Source organism: Polistes fuscatus, unplaced genomic scaffold (genome assembly GCF_010416935.1).
Source record: "Polistes fuscatus isolate 324 unplaced genomic scaffold, CU_Pfus_HIC Scaffold5, whole genome shotgun sequence".
In the NCBI taxonomy this organism is placed as follows: Eukaryota; Metazoa; Arthropoda; class Insecta; order Hymenoptera; family Vespidae; genus Polistes; species Polistes fuscatus.
Window position 1 is genome coordinate 12,461,872 of NW_025113129.1, and position 17,466 is coordinate 12,479,337.

General features: G+C 34.3%; 2 protein-coding genes and 1 long non-coding RNA gene across 3 annotated transcripts in view; 1 reads left to right on the forward strand and 2 right to left on the reverse strand.

The window, feature by feature from the left end:
* Window positions 1-12,213, forward strand: part of LOC122521861 — a 35,044-nt gene extending 22,831 nt beyond the window's left edge. Inside the window, exons 2-6 of the mRNA XM_043642569.1 lie at window positions 4,908-5,113; window positions 7,226-7,361; window positions 9,255-9,388; window positions 11,579-11,810; window positions 12,036-12,213. Coding sequence (XP_043498504.1) covers window positions 4,908-5,113; window positions 7,226-7,361; window positions 9,255-9,388; window positions 11,579-11,810; window positions 12,036-12,112 — 785 coding nt within the window. The 3' untranslated portion in view covers window positions 12,113-12,213. The remainder of the gene's footprint in view (window positions 1-4,907; window positions 5,114-7,225; window positions 7,362-9,254; window positions 9,389-11,578; window positions 11,811-12,035) is intronic.
* Window positions 551-7,120, reverse strand: LOC122521862. Its single transcript, XR_006304940.1, has 4 exons — window positions 6,337-7,120; window positions 6,087-6,255; window positions 1,726-2,281; window positions 551-1,626 (listed from the first exon to the last, which is right to left on the reverse strand). It is a non-coding gene; the product is annotated as an uncharacterized LOC122521862 (long non-coding RNA).
* Window positions 12,214-12,975: 762 nt separating the features above from the next.
* Window positions 12,976-14,116, reverse strand: LOC122521863 (prefoldin subunit 5). The gene is made up of 2 exons (XM_043642570.1): window positions 13,792-14,116; window positions 12,976-13,452 (listed from the first exon to the last, which is right to left on the reverse strand). Exons 1-2 carry the CDS (start codon window positions 13,994-13,996, stop codon window positions 13,172-13,174), a joined length of 486 nt encoding a protein of 161 aa, XP_043498505.1. The 5' UTR covers window positions 13,997-14,116; the 3' UTR covers window positions 12,976-13,171.
* Between the last annotated feature and the right edge of the window lie 3,350 nt (window positions 14,117-17,466).

The window sequence follows — 17,466 nt, forward strand, 5'->3', positions numbered from 1 at the left end:
TCAAAGTAGGTATATTAAAAAACGGGAGTTAATTATTTACAGCGGATAGACAAGTTTCTCCGTTAAAAAGGGTTTATGAGCCGAAACGGATAGACGGAAACGCGGCATGGATATCGCAACGCTAAGGAAAACGACACGTTCCGGAATTCTTCGAACGGTAATAATAGAAAGAAAGAATAGAAGAAGAAAAGGATTTCTCGGTTGGTTCTATTGTAAAAGATTTTCAATAGGTGGGCCAGCGTAAATGGGCTACCCCAACAACAAACGGTGGGACTCGATTATACGAAGTTAAGGAAGCATCGTTCGACCGAAAATCGATCGGCAACCAACCAATCTCTCTCTCTCTCTCTCTCTCAATAATCCGAAAAGGATTCTTTTCAATCTCTCTTTGCTTACTACTTATACGTCCTTGATACAAAATCTCGGGATGGCGAATACGCGTCCCGTTTTATTATCAAGTTTCACGGATATTTATTTTCACCATTCTACGAAAAGAAAATTCTACTAACGTTTCCAAAAGTATTTTTCTAACTTCTCATTTCCTTTTCTATTTTTCACCATCTATCAGAAGTGATATTTCGTAAAACGCAACGAAGTATCTCCCGATGAAACTTTTCATTCGGATTGAAAGATAAATCGAGAGAGAGAAAGAGAGGAAATAAAAATAAAAAAAAACAAAAAAAAAACATGAAAAAACTCAAGCCAAAATCAAGATAACTTTTGAAAAGATAGGAATATTAATCGGTTACCTTTGTGATACACGCAACGATTTCCATGCGAAATTAAATACGAACGAATATATACGGAACAACGTGACTGGTGGTTGGTTCGTCGACGCGTCGACGCAAACATTTCCATCCGTGAGATTAAAAAATCGTATCGTTCCCCTAGGGCGAGCTTCATTGCGGCCGGTTGAATATATATTTTTTCTAAACTCACGTTTGTTTACTTAAATATGTATATATATATATATACACAGTTATATGTGTATTTTGAGAAGAATTCAAAAAATATCACGGACGTCAGTCAATTCCTATTACGCATGGGTTCTTTATTTTTATTTCTATTTATAATGTACGCATCGAAGAAACCGAATACGAACATTATTAATAATTTTCTATCTTGAAATAAATAAGATGGTCGAGATTATTAAAAAAGAAAGAAATCAAAATCGATGGTTGCATTTGAACGAGTAAATCGATTAAAAAGAATTTACCTCCGATCGAATAGTTTAGGGTGAAAGCTTAGTAAAAAGAATACTCAATGTCCTTATTTTGCCTCTTCCTTTCTTTCTTCTTTTTCTTTTTTTTTTTTCTTTTCTTTTCTCTCCCCAATCCCCTCACCCTTTCGTATCTTTCGTTCCCTCCAGTTTCTTTTTTTTTTCTTTTTTTTTTTTCACGAAAACAATAAAAGCTCCTAGAGGTCGGAGCTGTAGTAGAGTTTTTCATTTAGTTGAGTTTCGAAGGAAGAAAGGGATCTCATTTCAGAATACCGGGCTCTTTACGCCTTTGGCTTTTCCGGCTTCGCGGCCGTAGGGGATTTTGCTAAGGATATGCATAATAGTCGAAGGGGGCTTTTTAAAACACCCCCAACCAAAGCCCACCCCACCCACTTTGGATTTTCATCCTGCAAATAGATAAATAATTAAGCCATGATTACCGCACCACGGGATATCCTTATAATATAAGTTGAAATAAAGTCAAAACAAAAGAATCTTCTACTAACCTGTCTCTCCGTAGTAATTACAGTACAGTTTAACGAAGAAATGATGGTATCCAATACCAACAAACCTTCCATACATATACGTATATCTGTCTTATAGTTCTTCCTCCTATTACCGATCAAGACAAGTGAAACGAACCTCAGCCGACAGTGTGTATGTATATATATATGTGTATGTGTGTATGTTTTACTTGAGATATTTATCGTTCTCACGGCAAATTCCAAGGCAATGGATACGCCTGTGGTGTTTATACGGAATGGAAGTACTACTATTCAAATATTCCTTTACTCTACTACTAGAGAATCCGTCGCGCAGACAAGATGTAAACCTGGAGATGAAACATGATTCAACGTTTCCTGAGGATTATTGTACAGAAATAGAACACTTCCTTCCATTAACTTCTTCTTCTATTCTTCTTCTGCTTCTTCTTCTGCTCTTCTGTCCTTCTGTCTTCATCGTCTTTTGGACCTCAGAACAGTAGCAAGGGATTCCCTTTAAGAAGTATTGTCCTTGGTTAAATATTTAACGAATGTATAACGTTGTGTCAAGCGTGGATACCTACAAGGGAAACGATTTTCATTTTCTTATTTATTCAATAAGATAGAAAAATGTTATTGAAATTGTAATAAATATGCAATATATTATTTGTTCATCTATCTAATCTATTCATAATAAATAAATAATCATTAAAAATAATATCACACACAATGGTATGCAAAAAGAAATGAAATCGAAACGATATATTAGATCGGATCATAAATAAACTTTCTACTCCTCGTAACAAAGCTTATTTATGAATGCGTGTATTTATGAAACGTGTTACTTGGTAAAAGGTTTTTGCAATTAGTAAACCCCTTTAGTTCTCGTGCGCAATCACGTTGTCTCGCGGGATGATAAAGGAACGTTCGAGATCTCTCTCTCTCTCTCCATTTAACGTTTGCATTTACAACAATATATCTGTTAAAGATGGTAGAAATAGAAGGGTGAAGGGATTACGGGGGAGAGGGTTTAAGGGTTAAGACAGGTGGAACGATTTCGTATCTAACATCTCGCGGGCCTATTATTCTCGCGATAATTTAAGGACGAGTAGTTGTAACGCATGCACGAACGCACGCACGCACGCACGCGTGAATGCACGAATACACGCGTGAGCACACGTAGAATGTATCAAGGATAGTTTATGCGATTGCATTGTATACGGGCTTCTCTCTCTCTCTCTCTCTTTCTCTTGGTGTTATTTATGATAAGATTTTGCACCTTCCAAAAACGGAAGGTGTGCTTCGTTTAAGTGCTTCGCCATGATGCGAATAACAATAGCACGATTCCAACGATAGTACTATTACGGGCAAGAAAACGCGCCCGTAATTAAGGATTAGCGTGCGGTGATTAGCTGAGCCAGCAAAGGTATTTAAATCTCGATGGAACGATCTGTGAAGCGAGCTTCTCTTCTATTCCTAGATAGAATAGGCCTCTACGTCCTTAGCTTCGAAACTACCGATTATACTTACGCGCAGAAGCGATACTTAAACTACCTCACCACCGACGTCGGACGTCCCAATTAACGAGAAGTATCTTCTAATTAGCCACTAACCATTATTCTAATTTTCTTCAGTCTCGAACTTCATCAACCTTCGCCCCAAACCCCCACCCCTCCATCACCGCCACATCTCTTACCGTGGAAACGAGTATCAACGTCGATTCTATCGATTTCGTTTTCTCTTATTCTCTCTCTCTGGTGTGATGCTTTTTAAATAATAAAATAAAATGAAATAAAATATAAAATAAAATAAAAGTCAAAACGGGATCGTAATACGTGTAACGTAAATGTAACTTTAACGTACGTTACCGGTTTCAATTTTTATCTCTCTCTTTCTCTTTCTCTCTCTCTCTTTTTATCTCGTATAAAAATTAATTAAACAATGAGATTTATCGGTGAATAGAGTCGGACATCGACACGAAGCTCGGACTATTGGTGCTAATAAATCCACCGCGTTATCGCTCGAAATACGGTAATAGTATTAAGTTGATGGGCGAAGATCGAAAGCTTCTCCCATACCTGTCGATATTCGAGCTAGCTGACGGCTCTCTCTCTCTCTCTCTTTCTCTCTCTGTGCTCGTAGATTTACGGCATTCCGTTTGCTGGATTATTCAATAAATTATTCGACGACGTTAATTATCCGGCTGTCGTTTGATCGCCATCGAAAACCGTCAAGTCGTTAATGTTCTGAATAATCGAACTCACGGGGAAAATATAGGTATCTCTCAGAATGAGTTAATAAGGGAAATAACGAAAAGAAAAACGAGAGAAAAATAAAAGAAAGAAAAATGTGGCTTCATTAACGATTAAATCCACGCGTTATCCCTTGTCCCCCTTCGTAGATCCAGCTCACGTACATCGATCCTGTGAGATCCACGATCCCACGTACTACAGGACGAAGGGCTATACGTTGAAGAGATTTTTCCACGCTCCATTCGTGAGGTGAACGCCGATAGACGCCAATTTTCACACCGTTCCTACAGATAAGAGAACGCGTTTGGTATTCGATCGCGTTACTCGCATCTTTTTCACGCACGCGTTCTTTCTCATTGGCGTGGCTACCGATCCGAAGTTTGCACGATTTCATAATCTCATATGATGTTATCTTTATTCGTTACTTTTCCGAAATAATGAGAAAACAAATTTACCTTCTACTTGTTTCGACATGTGGAAACAAATTTATTTTCATTTTATTTTATGTCTCTTTTCTTTTCTTTTCTTTTCTTTTCTTTCTTTCGTTTTTCTTTATTTCGTAATAGCCTTGAAATAAGAGAAATTGCTCCAAAGTTTTAGGTTCGATGAAAAAGACGAAAAAACTTGACGCTTACGTTGTTGCTGCCCTCAGGTACTATCCCTTTTACTTTGGTCCACGTGACTTGCATCAGAGAACGTGAGAGACATAACTTGCACTTGCGCGTTGACTCTCTGACGTTGCTAGGATTACGCATAAAATTGTTTAAGAACCTATCTATCAATTTAACTTATCGCCAGTTAAACGATAAACTGGTCAGATCAAGTTGCTTTTTCGCAGACGAACCAGCGTCGACTTCGATGAAAACATTATATTCAAAGTTTTTCTTACGACAAAGATGCGTCTCCGATTGGTACATATATTTATCTGGAAATTCTTTTCCATCACGTTTTCAGGTGTTCGTGGATTGACAAATGTGTCGGTCGACATACCGGTTGCAGTTGCAGCTGGCACGACGGTCAACATGAGCTGCAGGTACGATCTGGAAACGGACTCTCTTTATGCTGTTAAATGGTACAACAAAGCACACGAATTTTTTCAATACGTTCCGAAAGAAGAACCACCTATACAAGTTTTCGGAGATCTCGGTGCCAAAGTTGTGGTAAGAATTTAATAATATTCAAACATTCACGAGATAGAAAGGGGGAGATTACGTTGCATTATAATATATAGATATTATATTGATCGCATATTCGTGGTTAGGTGTATCTATAATTAGCAACATTTTAACCAATAAATGGACTAGATTTGCGGTAATTAATACTATCACTATGTAATGAGAAAATTACGCGACAGTTGTTAATACGATAAACAATATTTCGGATTACGCACATTTTGTCTTGTTTTTACAACGCAATTCGACACTATACGAATTCGCATTTTTATATTTTAACCCCAAGATGAACGATAATTACTGTTTAAGAAAAACTTTCAGATTATATTCCAATTTATTTTATCTCGCGTTTTCGCGTAGACATTTTCTTAGCGTTTGTCTGTACACGTTAAATCGATTATTCCGGTACGAAGTTTACTATGTCAATGGCAACGAGAACGACGTAGACGATGACGCCGATGACGACGTACGAGTAACGTATTAACGAGAGGGAACCTTTTCAATGTAATGAAAAGATTGATAATAATGGATACGAAGAGAGAAAGATTGATCAAAATGTTCGTTTCGCTTGTTATTTTCGACATACGAATTTTCATCCGTCGAAAGCTGCTATCGCATCTGTTCGTTATTTTCAACCAAAAAAAAAAAAAAAAAATAGAAAAAAAGGAAAAAACAGAAGAAAAATTCTTTACAACAAGTAAACGTATAAAATCCAAGAATCGATAAAGCGTCGTGAGTTTGGTAATAACGGAAATGACCGTAGTTATCGGTCAAATTGTACGCGTGTCGAATGAAATCAATCGTTTGTAGAGAATAAAGTTAAACGAATACGTCGCGATAAAAATGCCAAAATCCTAGTTAAAAATAGTTTGAAAAAAAAAAAAAAAACAGCAGCTTAGCCGGAAAACACCAGGTAGGCTTGCTCGTGTTGCGTGCTTGTCGCGTCGATATATTTACTTACTTTTTCTCTTTCATCCATGCGACGCTTTTCCAATTAGATTTCACCGATGGAAAGAATCTACCCAACGAGAGGGAGCATTTACCCACGATTCGATAAATCTCGATACGCGTTTGTTGGAAGAGCCAACCGTACGTACCATTCGTGTAGATAGCACACATAGGGAATGAAACTAAAGAGACAAATATTCACCATCAATTCCTGCTATTTTGTTAAACGAATATATCTAATACATATACGTATATATACATACATAAATATAATACGTATTACACTGTTAGAAGGTTTTGTTCGATGCTTGCACGAAACTTTATCTTATAGTTTTACGATGATAAAACGAAAATAACGCGAAAGTCGAAAGTTCGTAAAACGCAGTAAGCGTATTCGAACGGAATCAGGTGGAATGTCTCTCTCTCTCTCTCTCTCTCGTCTCTCGCATGACGTATCAATAGAAGTACCAAAAGCTTTTTAACTTTAAATCGTCTCCATGGAATACATACTCTCGGTTATGCTCGATAGGAAAGAAGTAAAAAGGGAGTAGGACATAACGTATATAAACGAGAGAGAGAGCGAGAGAGAGAGAGAGAGTGAGAGAGGATGGATGAGAATTGGTCCTCTCAAACGGCTTACGATTGGTGTACGTGCCAAGAGCAAGCCGCTAGAGCGGGAGGAAAATTGATTGTGTGATTTATATCGCGCTCTGCCACTGGCAACATATAATTAATCGTTGTTGCGAGCTATTGTTTGTCGCGGACGAGCGAACGCCGCGAGGATGTCAAAGCGGACGACGAGTAAGTGCGATCGATTTGCAATAAATGGCATTTGCCGGCTGTGCTCGCGCTCGGTCAATCCCGCGGTCTCTCCTGTTAAATTAACTGAAAATTTCAACCGACGTTACTTTCTCTTTCTATCTCTTTCTTCCTCTCTATCTCTATCTTTTCACTTCCACTACCACCACCTGCCACCAACCCCCACCCTTCTCTTTAACTTTTTCGCTCGCGTTGTTATTTCGTTCGTTACTTTCGTCTCTTTGATCAAAATGGTCAACCCCCCCACCCCCCAACCCCTTCTATCTCAACCGATAAAAATAATACGTGTTTTTTTTTTTTTTTTTTTTTCATTCGATTACATTTATGTTTCAGACTAATCAAAGCAACGCCAAATACGTTACCCTGAAGGATGTTCAACCTATTAATTCAGGAAAATATCGTTGCGAAGTGTCCGAAGATTTTCCAACGTTTAATACCATATCGGTTTATGATTACATGCAGGTAGCAAGTGAGTATCAACATTGAAGTAATATTTTATGTACGATGAGGAATTATCGAGGTCGGTATTTTTTTAAAGTATGGAAATATGAATGAAAATTTGACTTGTAATTATATGTCGTGCACTTGCTATGATTTATCTGATATTTTTGACTTTTCTTTTTAACATTGACTAAAGAATAATTAGCAAGAGATTTGAATTTTTGATCGAATAATATAAGGAAAAAAATTCAAAACTCCTTTTTTTTTTCACCGTGGAGAACTCGAGAGACGAATCGCCGAAAAACACACAATTGTTCCAATTCTTTTCTTTGATTCTTTCTTAACTCTACGCATTTTGAAACGACATCGTAAAAATTCTTCAATTAAAACTATTTAGCCGAGTCGTCGGCATTCTTCTACGTTGTAGTCTATGAGGATAATCGAAAGGAATCCCTACTCGCCGTTAATTTAATTTCTCTTTCTCTTTCTCTTTCTCTTTCTTTTATTCTCATTTTAAATCCGTCTTTCGCCGGTTTCGTTTCAAATGAGCCTTTCATTACCGCAATTGATTATACTACATGGTGAGCGGCATTGTCACCGTAATCGCGATCAATTAAAACTCAGTTAGGCGAGGAAAGCTTGACAAACAGAGTAAGAAAGAGACGGAGTGTGCCAAGGAGAAGAACGAAGAAAGAAAGAGAGAAGAATCGGAAAGTTCATTCCCATAGTTCGTCTCGTGTATTCACGTTGATCTAACGAAGATCAAATACAAGTAGCGAACCCTTCTTCGAAGGGCTAAGGATGATTGCCTCTTATTTCTGATCACGAATCGCTCGTAAAAGTTCGATCATGCTGTTATCGAATGATTGTTCAAAATCATTTCTATTTTATTCTTTTCCATACTTCATTTATTCCTTTAATATTTATCCTTTTCTATCTTATTCTCGGTAAGTTCTGATAAAATAGTATCCCGTTCTGGGACACGTTGAAAATGGTAGATAAATATCGTTTTCTTGGACGTGGCCTTGAAAGTTAAAGGATTGATGCGGAAATCGTGCATGAGAAACGAAACAATTCTTGGATAGTTTAGAGGATCGTTCCGAGCACGAAATGTACCTCGTGATTTGATAAAAACAAGAAGTAAACAGGGGAAAAACGGTAGAGGAAGATAAAGAATGTGAGAAGGGTAAAGATAAAAGAACGAGAGAGAGAGAGAGAGAGAGAGAAATAAAGAGAATTTACTACCATCCTTGGTGCTTACTATAACGATTCTTTTACCCGTTCGCATATAATTTATTAGTCACGTATGCGCTCCTTTCGACTAGATAGAAGAACTTGTAACTTGTCGAACGATATATATACGTTCGGCGGAATCGATTTCCATTTTCAATTTTCGTTTCCCCATGACATATCGATGAGTTTGATTCAACGCGACAACGTAGAGATAATCCAGATTCTATCTTTGCTTTTCTCTCTCTCTCACTCTCAAATTCCATCGAATATCCTTCGACATCGGTTATGAGCAAAAAAATCGAGGTGTTGCGTCGAGAACCGTGAAAGTTGTCGTTACGTTTCTCCTTAGTCGCGCTACCTCGAGGCCATTAAATGCTGTAAAAAGCATCGTTCGAATTTTTCTATAAGGATTGCTTTTCAACTTGGCGAACAATGATCCTGACCCAGCGACTTCGTCGTCGCAACACCTTATTAGTAACGACTAGCTTTTTTCTACCGACTAGAAACGAACGTAAAAAGAAATGAAAAGTATAAAAAAGGAAACAGAGAGAGAGAAATGGAAAATAATGGAAACATAATAATGGTCAAAGAATGTAAAAGCTCATTATTACTCTCGACAAAAAGCTTTTTCTTCTATCGATAATGCACACCGATACACCCATTACGATGAACATTCTTTGATTTGTAGATCTCCCTAAAGGTGATCCGGAAGTGAACATAGAAAAGCCAAGATACTCGGTGGGTGACACGGTCAGAGGTAATTGTACCGTACCAGCAGGAAATCCTCAGGCTAATATTACGTGGACGGTCAATGGAAATCAGGTTTGTAATATGATCGCAAATTCGTTTATAATTTTTTTTTTTTTTTTTTTTTTTTTTTTTTTTTAATTTATAACCATATTTTTCAACGATCATAAATAGGCAATTTTTTTTTCTTTTATACTCTTTTCATATTTTCCCATCCGATCGATTTAGCCGCACTCCCACCCCCACCCCCTCCCCCTACCCCTTTCTCTACTTCGTTTTTACCAACCGCGTTAATTATTCATTGATACGCTTTATCACTCTATTATGTTCACCCGGCGTTAAATATATGAAGCTTTTAATTTAATGGCTAGATAAAAGTGGATCGCGAGGCTGAGGGCCGGCCGCCACGCTTGAATTTTAATTTAGAGATTTATACGGGCGCGAATTTGAAAATTACAAAAGTGAACGAGAAATATATATATTCATGTCGCGTTGTCGAATTATTCATGCGAACGCGAAATCCAGTTCGTTCTTTGTTTGTTTGTTTGTCGGCTTCTGATAAAACCACTTGGCGATGATACGATCGATCCGACGAATGTTGATCGAACGCTAATTAAATAGGAAATAAAAGTAAATGCGATCGCATCCTATCCCGATTATAGTTTTTTCTTTTCCTCTCCCTCTCTCTCTATCTCTCTGTTTTTAATTCAATATCGGATAATAGGGAATCTTTTTTTTTAAATTTGATACGGCAATATCATCCTCACTCTCTACGCGTTTATATTCAAAAAAATAATTTTGTTTCATTTCGATCGACGTGAAAGATTTTATTTTTCGGATATACTATACGATACCTCGTTAACGAAAAGACAAATGCTAATACGAGTTACATAAGTTTGTATCGCAATTTCGATCTTGTTAACACTAAGGACTAACTTTCTAAGATTGGTTTAGCGTTAATTCTAGAAATTGGTGTGTCGCGTGTCAGCCAAATCCCACGTACTAAACGTATCTTTATATGTTACGTAAACGATCGTTTTGTTAATTTAAATATTACATATATTTATAGTAGTAGTATAGAATTTTATCAAAGAAAAGTTAATCGACAAAAATCTCGTTCAATTAAAATTCATACTTTGCATTATCGTAGTCAGGTAGAAAATCAAAGAGAAAAAAAAATATATATCGACTTATTACGATCACATTGAAACGTTATTATAAGACTTTTCCGTGTACGCGAGTATCTTCTTTCCACGAGCGTTGCATTTCTAGAGTGGAAGTTTTATGGTCGCTCGTGAATTTTACGCCGAATCGAATGTTTCCAAAGTCTCGTATAAAGTGCGTTTCTATGTGAAGTATGCCCTGTATAAAGGCGATGTCAGTAGAATATCGTACGTATTCAAGGGAATCAAAAAAAAAAAGGAAAAGAAAGTTTACGATAGAAAAAGCCATCGTGAAAATCGTATTTCGACTCGATTCTTTTTTTCTACCCATCTTCGATTTTTTCCTAGCGAAAAATGAATATACATATATATATATGCGAACAAAAATCAAATAACAAAGATATACTTTTATTACACCTTTGATGTTAATTATTAATTCTATAGTTTTCAATCGATCCATTTGTTCGAAACAAAAATAATTGGTTGTGCGAAACAAATGTTGTTAAAGGATATCAAATTGCACGCTCGCAAATTGAAATAAAATATTTCTCGTTTAGGTATAACATAGAAGTTCAATCAAAAATATCAGTAAAAAGTCTATTTTGACGTTCGAATGTATTAAAAGAAGAAAACCGCTTACATATGAGTAGCAAAGGGAAGCCGCGCAAAGCCATTCAGGAAATTATAAACCGCCCGTAGATGATGCTCCGTATCGATACATTATGACAGACTTCATTTAATCCGGAACTCTCACTTCTATGCGAGCTAGTAATCTTAAACGTTTTATGACCATCCTAAGAATCCGATAAATATTATAGTTATAACCGAATGCATTGCAAATCATTTACGACCCTCTCGAAGGAGGCGTTACCGCGTAAACGAGTGGCAGGAAGTAGTAAGGATAATTTTCCATCTTTCTTCTTTCATACCTTTCGTTTTCCTCCTTCCCCTCGATTATATATATATATATAAGTCTTACGATAATAGTACAAAGGTCGTACGATACCTTTGGATTTTCAACCAATTAGTTTCTTACCATCCTACGAATTTATATATCCCTTATATTTAAACTGATATTTATACGTGCGTATTTCTTCCTAAGGTAAACTCATCCTTCGTAATAAACATCACGGACAAGTTCATCGATGATCATCACATGGCTATAGCTGGCTTGGATTTTGAGATTGCTTCGAACATCTTTACCAACGGCAAACTGCACGTCGTATGTAACGCCAACGTCTTTCATCTCTATCAGAAGAAAGCCGAAGTCGTCTTAATGGAAGAACGACCGATATTGGCTTCCGTATTGGGAACACGTGAATCTTCTTACACTGGTACGGTAATGTTAATCACTACAACGTTAATGGATCGCTCGATTATGTTCCATGTGTAACCGCTTTACTACTCGATTAGAAATCAATCGAACCTCTGTGTGTGTGACCTTACGAATAGAAAGAAAAAATACAAAGAAATAAGATCTTGTAGTAACGATTCATGATTGCAGTTAGCTTTGTCTTGTACGTCTATTTGCATTTACATTCGATATCTTTTTGTTTTAGGTAATGCAGCAAGACGCGTCGAGGAGTGGTTTTGCGCAAGTGTACTGGCCACCTTGTTGCTGTGCAATCTGAGATAACATCTGTGAACATCGACTGGATTTATGCGTACTACTGTGTCGAAGAGGAAGAAAATAAAATTGTTTGTAAAATTTCGAAAATATTAACACACGAGGGAAAATGGATAAAAAATAAACAAAAAAAAAAAAGAAAACGAATCAGATAGGGGGGCGAAAGAGAGAGGAGAGATGGAAGGGAGAGAGAGAGAGAGGGGGAGAGAAAAGTTTTTCGTTAAAATAAGTATCGAACGTATGTTATTCGTGTAAATAGGATAAAAAAAATTTAGTAAAATATCTACGTGTATGCGACATGCGTCATCTCATCGTCAAATGAGAAGACTTTGTAATCCGAATAAATATGTCGTATTATAATATATTAGGATCGACGATACGTCGCGCTAAAATATCGAAGAATTATTTCGAACACATTATATAATGTTTTTTATCCTCCGACAATGATTTTGATACCTCCTCTGTACCGTTGTACCCAATACAATGTGACCTATCACGTTTGTAGGGCAAAAACTGTTATCGTTCATAAACGAGGTTTTATTTCAATGGAAAATGAATAAATGATTCACCTTCGTTAAATCGTCGTTTTATCATTCCCATGCAATACCCGAATTTTCCATATGTGTATCTATATACCTTGTGATATATTTGCCATAAATACTGTCAAAGAATATAGAAATAGGAAAATGATTTATTTGTTTAGAAAAATACAGTCATTTTTATTATTACCATTTATTTGTGTGGATCACAAAAAAGTATGATATAAAATAATTCTTTTTTTAAAATATAGAGAAAACGAATTTCTGAATAATTATGAATAATGTAAAATATACAAGATCAGTAGTATATCTATGTAGAAATAAAAATTACAATTATGGTCAAGCGAATGAGAATATATTTAAATTGACAAAGACATCGATAAGAAGTTTACAAGAAGACTTATTATTATAGAAGTTCGACGCATTGTGTGCTCCTCGATGTACAATGAAACATAAATTAATGGAAATTTAGACGATTGAAAAAAATTTGTAACACAGAAGCAAAACTTTTCTATGTCTATCATTCAACCTACGCACGCTCTGTGATCTCTTTCTCCATTTGATTCTGAAGTTTCATTTCAATTATACTCATTGTCGCATCCCTAATTTTACTTTTCTCTAAACCGACTTGCTGAATCTTTTCCATTTGCTTCGTAACATATTCAACTCTTCCCTTGAAATATTCCTTCGCATCTTGTATGTTTTTTTGCACGTAGTATCCAGTTCCGATATCTACTAATACATCACTTGTATTTGCGAGCTTTCCAGTAACGTACATTGATCCGGTAAGAGGAACAAGTATTTCTTTCCCTATTAAATGCACAATAAATACTTGATAATCTTATGATCATACAATTAGTAGGTCTACAATAACTAGGATCTAGAAATGAACGCAATGCATGTTACACAGCTTAGTCTAATGATTATTTTACTTGGTAACGTAATGCTAAATTTTTCTACAATAAATAAGATTTGTTAAATTCTTCTAACATTTTCTTAATACATAATCTCTAACATTGAAAAAAGATATGAAAATTTAAATAGAATGAAAAGATATCTTGTTTCCTAACCTATAAAATCACATTTTACAAAAATAAATTATATAAATTCAGTTAATTATTAAAAAGTAGTAAAATTGTAAGAACTAACCTTCGACTTTGGGCGTAATTTTTTCTAAGCATGATCCAGATTCTAGGAATCTACTTTGTGCGAGTTTTAATTTGTGCAATGAATCTTGAAAGATATTGAGTTCATGATCCATTTGCTGTTTCAACTGCATTAATTGTTGTAAATTTAAATTAGAAATATCGATTTGTTGCATTTGAGAGCCTTCGGACATTACTACTCCTGACATTTTTAAACGTTAAATTAAAGATTACACTAACGTATCTCAAAAAACTGATCTGTAACACCGAACGTCCTTTTTTTAGAATACCCAAACATGGGTAAAACGACACAGACAGACAACAACGTTGTCTTACATAAAACTTACGAATATTTCCGACTGGCAGCACTTGTCGTATAAAACACAACTGCCATCTGACGAGAAGACAAAATATTTTTCGTACCAACGAATAATAATATTAAAAATAATATAAAATTCATTTTCATGAGAGAGAGATTATATTATCAAAGTATTATATGCATAAATTAAACAATATGTTACTCATTAACTATTTAAATGAATATTTTGTATTATTATAAAAAAATATTATGTACTTTAGTCGGTAATGTTAGTAACGCGCATGATTCATCGGTAAGAAACTTTTTTTAAGATTCTAAGATAAATAAGTAATAAAGAAATATCCGTTATTGTTTTTAGAAACATAACTGACTGTTTGAGTCCTTCAGTTCGACTTTCTCATCTACAAAATTAAATATATAATACTATGATCACTCGTATCCTTGGTTAGTCGTGTAAACACCGTTCTTGCCGACACATCGCAACCGTAATGTATAACGTAATTTATTTAATTTTCAAATTTATTATTTTAACAATAGATTCGCGTGGTAGTGTATTGATATTATATTTTTATTAATAATATAAACTAGTATGTATTATTAATAATAGAGTTTACGATAGAAATAAGATTTTTTAACTATATTATTTAACACTGCATTACCGACGTTAAAGGAAGTATATTTAATCGATTTAATAGTTATATATTTTTAGGAGAATATACAGTAAGAACTTTTTTTTTTTTAGAAGAACACTAATAGGAGAGGCGTTAATGGAATAAAAAATATTTGTTTTAATCGTATCACATTATTATTTTATTTTATTTTATACGCATCTTTGTGCTTACATACTCCAATGTCTAAACATATCAATTAAATCTAATCTTGCATATAATTGCTGACCAAGTTAGAAATAAAAAAATCTTCCCTCTACTTTATTAATGTATCTATGCCATGAGATAGTATGCAATTGTCGAACTTTTCCTTTTTAATATTCACATAAATTTTTATTAGATTCGCCTACGTGAAATGAAGCATTCGTTAATCGTGTACGACAAATATCTTTCGTCTTTTTTTTTTTTTCTTTTTTATTTTTCTTTCTTTCCTTTTCTTCGGATAAACATTGGCTCGAGGATATTCCTCGAAGGACATCCAAATGTAGACACGTTTGCGGACAGTTATAGCAAAGAAGGATCTCCAACGGCGGGAACAAGTTATTTTTTTCTTTTTCTTTTTCTTTTTCTTTTTCTTTTTTTGTGCGCTCTTAATCTAAAACGTATGTCGATATTTTGTAGACACATTTTTTTATTTAATCGACGAATAATATTTTGTTTTTAATATCGTTAACATTTTTTCTTTCTTTTTTAGTTTTTCCTTTTTTTTTATTTTACACGATCAGACGATCGTTCGATTTTTTTTAAGAGTGCAAAGTTGTTTTTTTATTGTACTTTCACGTCGTCTGTAATTACGTGCATATATTTTAAAACAAACGATATAGTTTCCTCTGACAATAGGTATCATCGATTTTTCTCGTCTTCTCATCGATAATTGCGTCGTATCGGGTAATAAATATTTTTTTTTTTCTTTCTCTTTCCGTTTTCTTTTTTCCTTTTTCACAATTTAAGCAACAGATCTTATATTAATACGACAATTTGCCGTTATTACATATACATTTCTTTTCTAATTTTTATATATATATATATATGTGTTGTATTTATATTAATATATAATTTATCGGAGGACATTACGTTTGCCATAGACACAAATGTTCTGTTCTTTTTTCTTTTTTCTTTTTTTTTTTTTATACACCTGACCCTTGAAAATTATTTTATAAACGTGCGTAGCTCTATACGTGTATTGACGATTGAATTGTATTTTGAATGATCGAAGAAATATATATATAAATCACGAGATGAACATAAAAATACGAAGTAGTGCAGTATGTAAAAAACACGTCGATTATATTGTTAATATTTAAGGGTCAGTGTGTATTAGAGATTGTCAAGCGAGAGCACGCACAAATGATATTGTCTATAATTTAATGATAATTAGTATCTGTTTCCTTTGTTGATCCCACGTAATAATCAGGATACATTCAAATATTACAATTGAATTGTTGTAAAGATATTTTTTTATTCCATATATTATGTATATTTTTATCATGATTATTTCTTTCTTTCTTCCTCACTTTTTCTTTCATTCTTTAACAAGCCAATCATATTTTTTTTTTTCCCATATATGTTCCTATAGTTAGCAAACAATTTCTAAATTTCTAGAAGCATCGATTCCTCTTATCGATCATTCAATCTAAAATATAATAATGTTAATACAATTTTCTATATACTTTATACTGTAAAATTTCGTTTTCTCGAATTTATTATAAAAGGTATCCTTCGAGCAGCTAATTCATTAATTACGTTATACTTTAGTTCATTAGCGGGGAAACGAGTTTCCGTATCGTTAGGCCAAATTGGAAAATGAATTAACGATGTTTATCATCACTTAGATATGCGCTGTGGAACAATTAACGTTCTTGCTCTCGATTTTGTTATTAACTCTTCATCCACTTTATTTGGAAAAAAATATTCGTAATAAATCACTTATAGAAGGAAATAACAAATTTTTATCCGGTAAGAATCGAAATATACATATATATATTTAATCGTTCTTTGATATGCGATCAGAATTGCTTTGGTCGTCGAAACTGACTTTTAAAAGATCTTTTTTATCTTTCTTATTACGTATCTTGTCTTGAGGTAGAGAACATTTGTTTGGGGACGTGAATAAGAATTGCGAACGAGAATCATGGATTTATTTCTTAAATGAAGAATAGAAACGTGTCGAATTTTCTATGATGTACCAGTCATAATTTGTAATATCGAGTACGTGTCACATTTTTTTTTAATATTCCTCACAGTTAATAGCGCATCCTTATTTTCTTGTTCTTTTTATTTTTTTGTATCATTTTTCTTTTTTTTTTTTATTTACTCATTTACAATAGGTACCTAATTTATATTTGCTTTATATAATAAGTATATATATAAAAAAAAGCATCATCGTAATTAATAGCACGACGTACGAAGACTAGGGTTTTTCGAATCGTCGAAATTGAAATATTATACATAGGCTTTATGCGGTTTATTATTTCGTGTTAATCGTTCATTTAGGACGATTTGAAAAACAATACTATTATATTATTATATATTATCGCTATATTTTATTTACCTAAATATTGCGCCGTTATCGATAACACTACGTTGTACATAATACAATTTTCTCTCTCTCTCTATACACATACTAATTACATCACATAACGTCAAAGCGACGCTATATTCTCTCAGTAATAATATCTTTGTACAAGAAGCG

Coding starts and splice junctions, on each gene's coding strand:
- LOC122521863 (XM_043642570.1), bottom strand. CDS start 13,996: ATGTCAGGAGTAGTAATGTCCGAAGGCTCTCAAATGCAACAAATCGAT. Junction 13,453..13,791: donor AATTACGCCCAAAGTCGAAG/GTTAGTTCTTAC, acceptor TGCATTTAATAG/GGAAAGAAATACTTGTTCCT.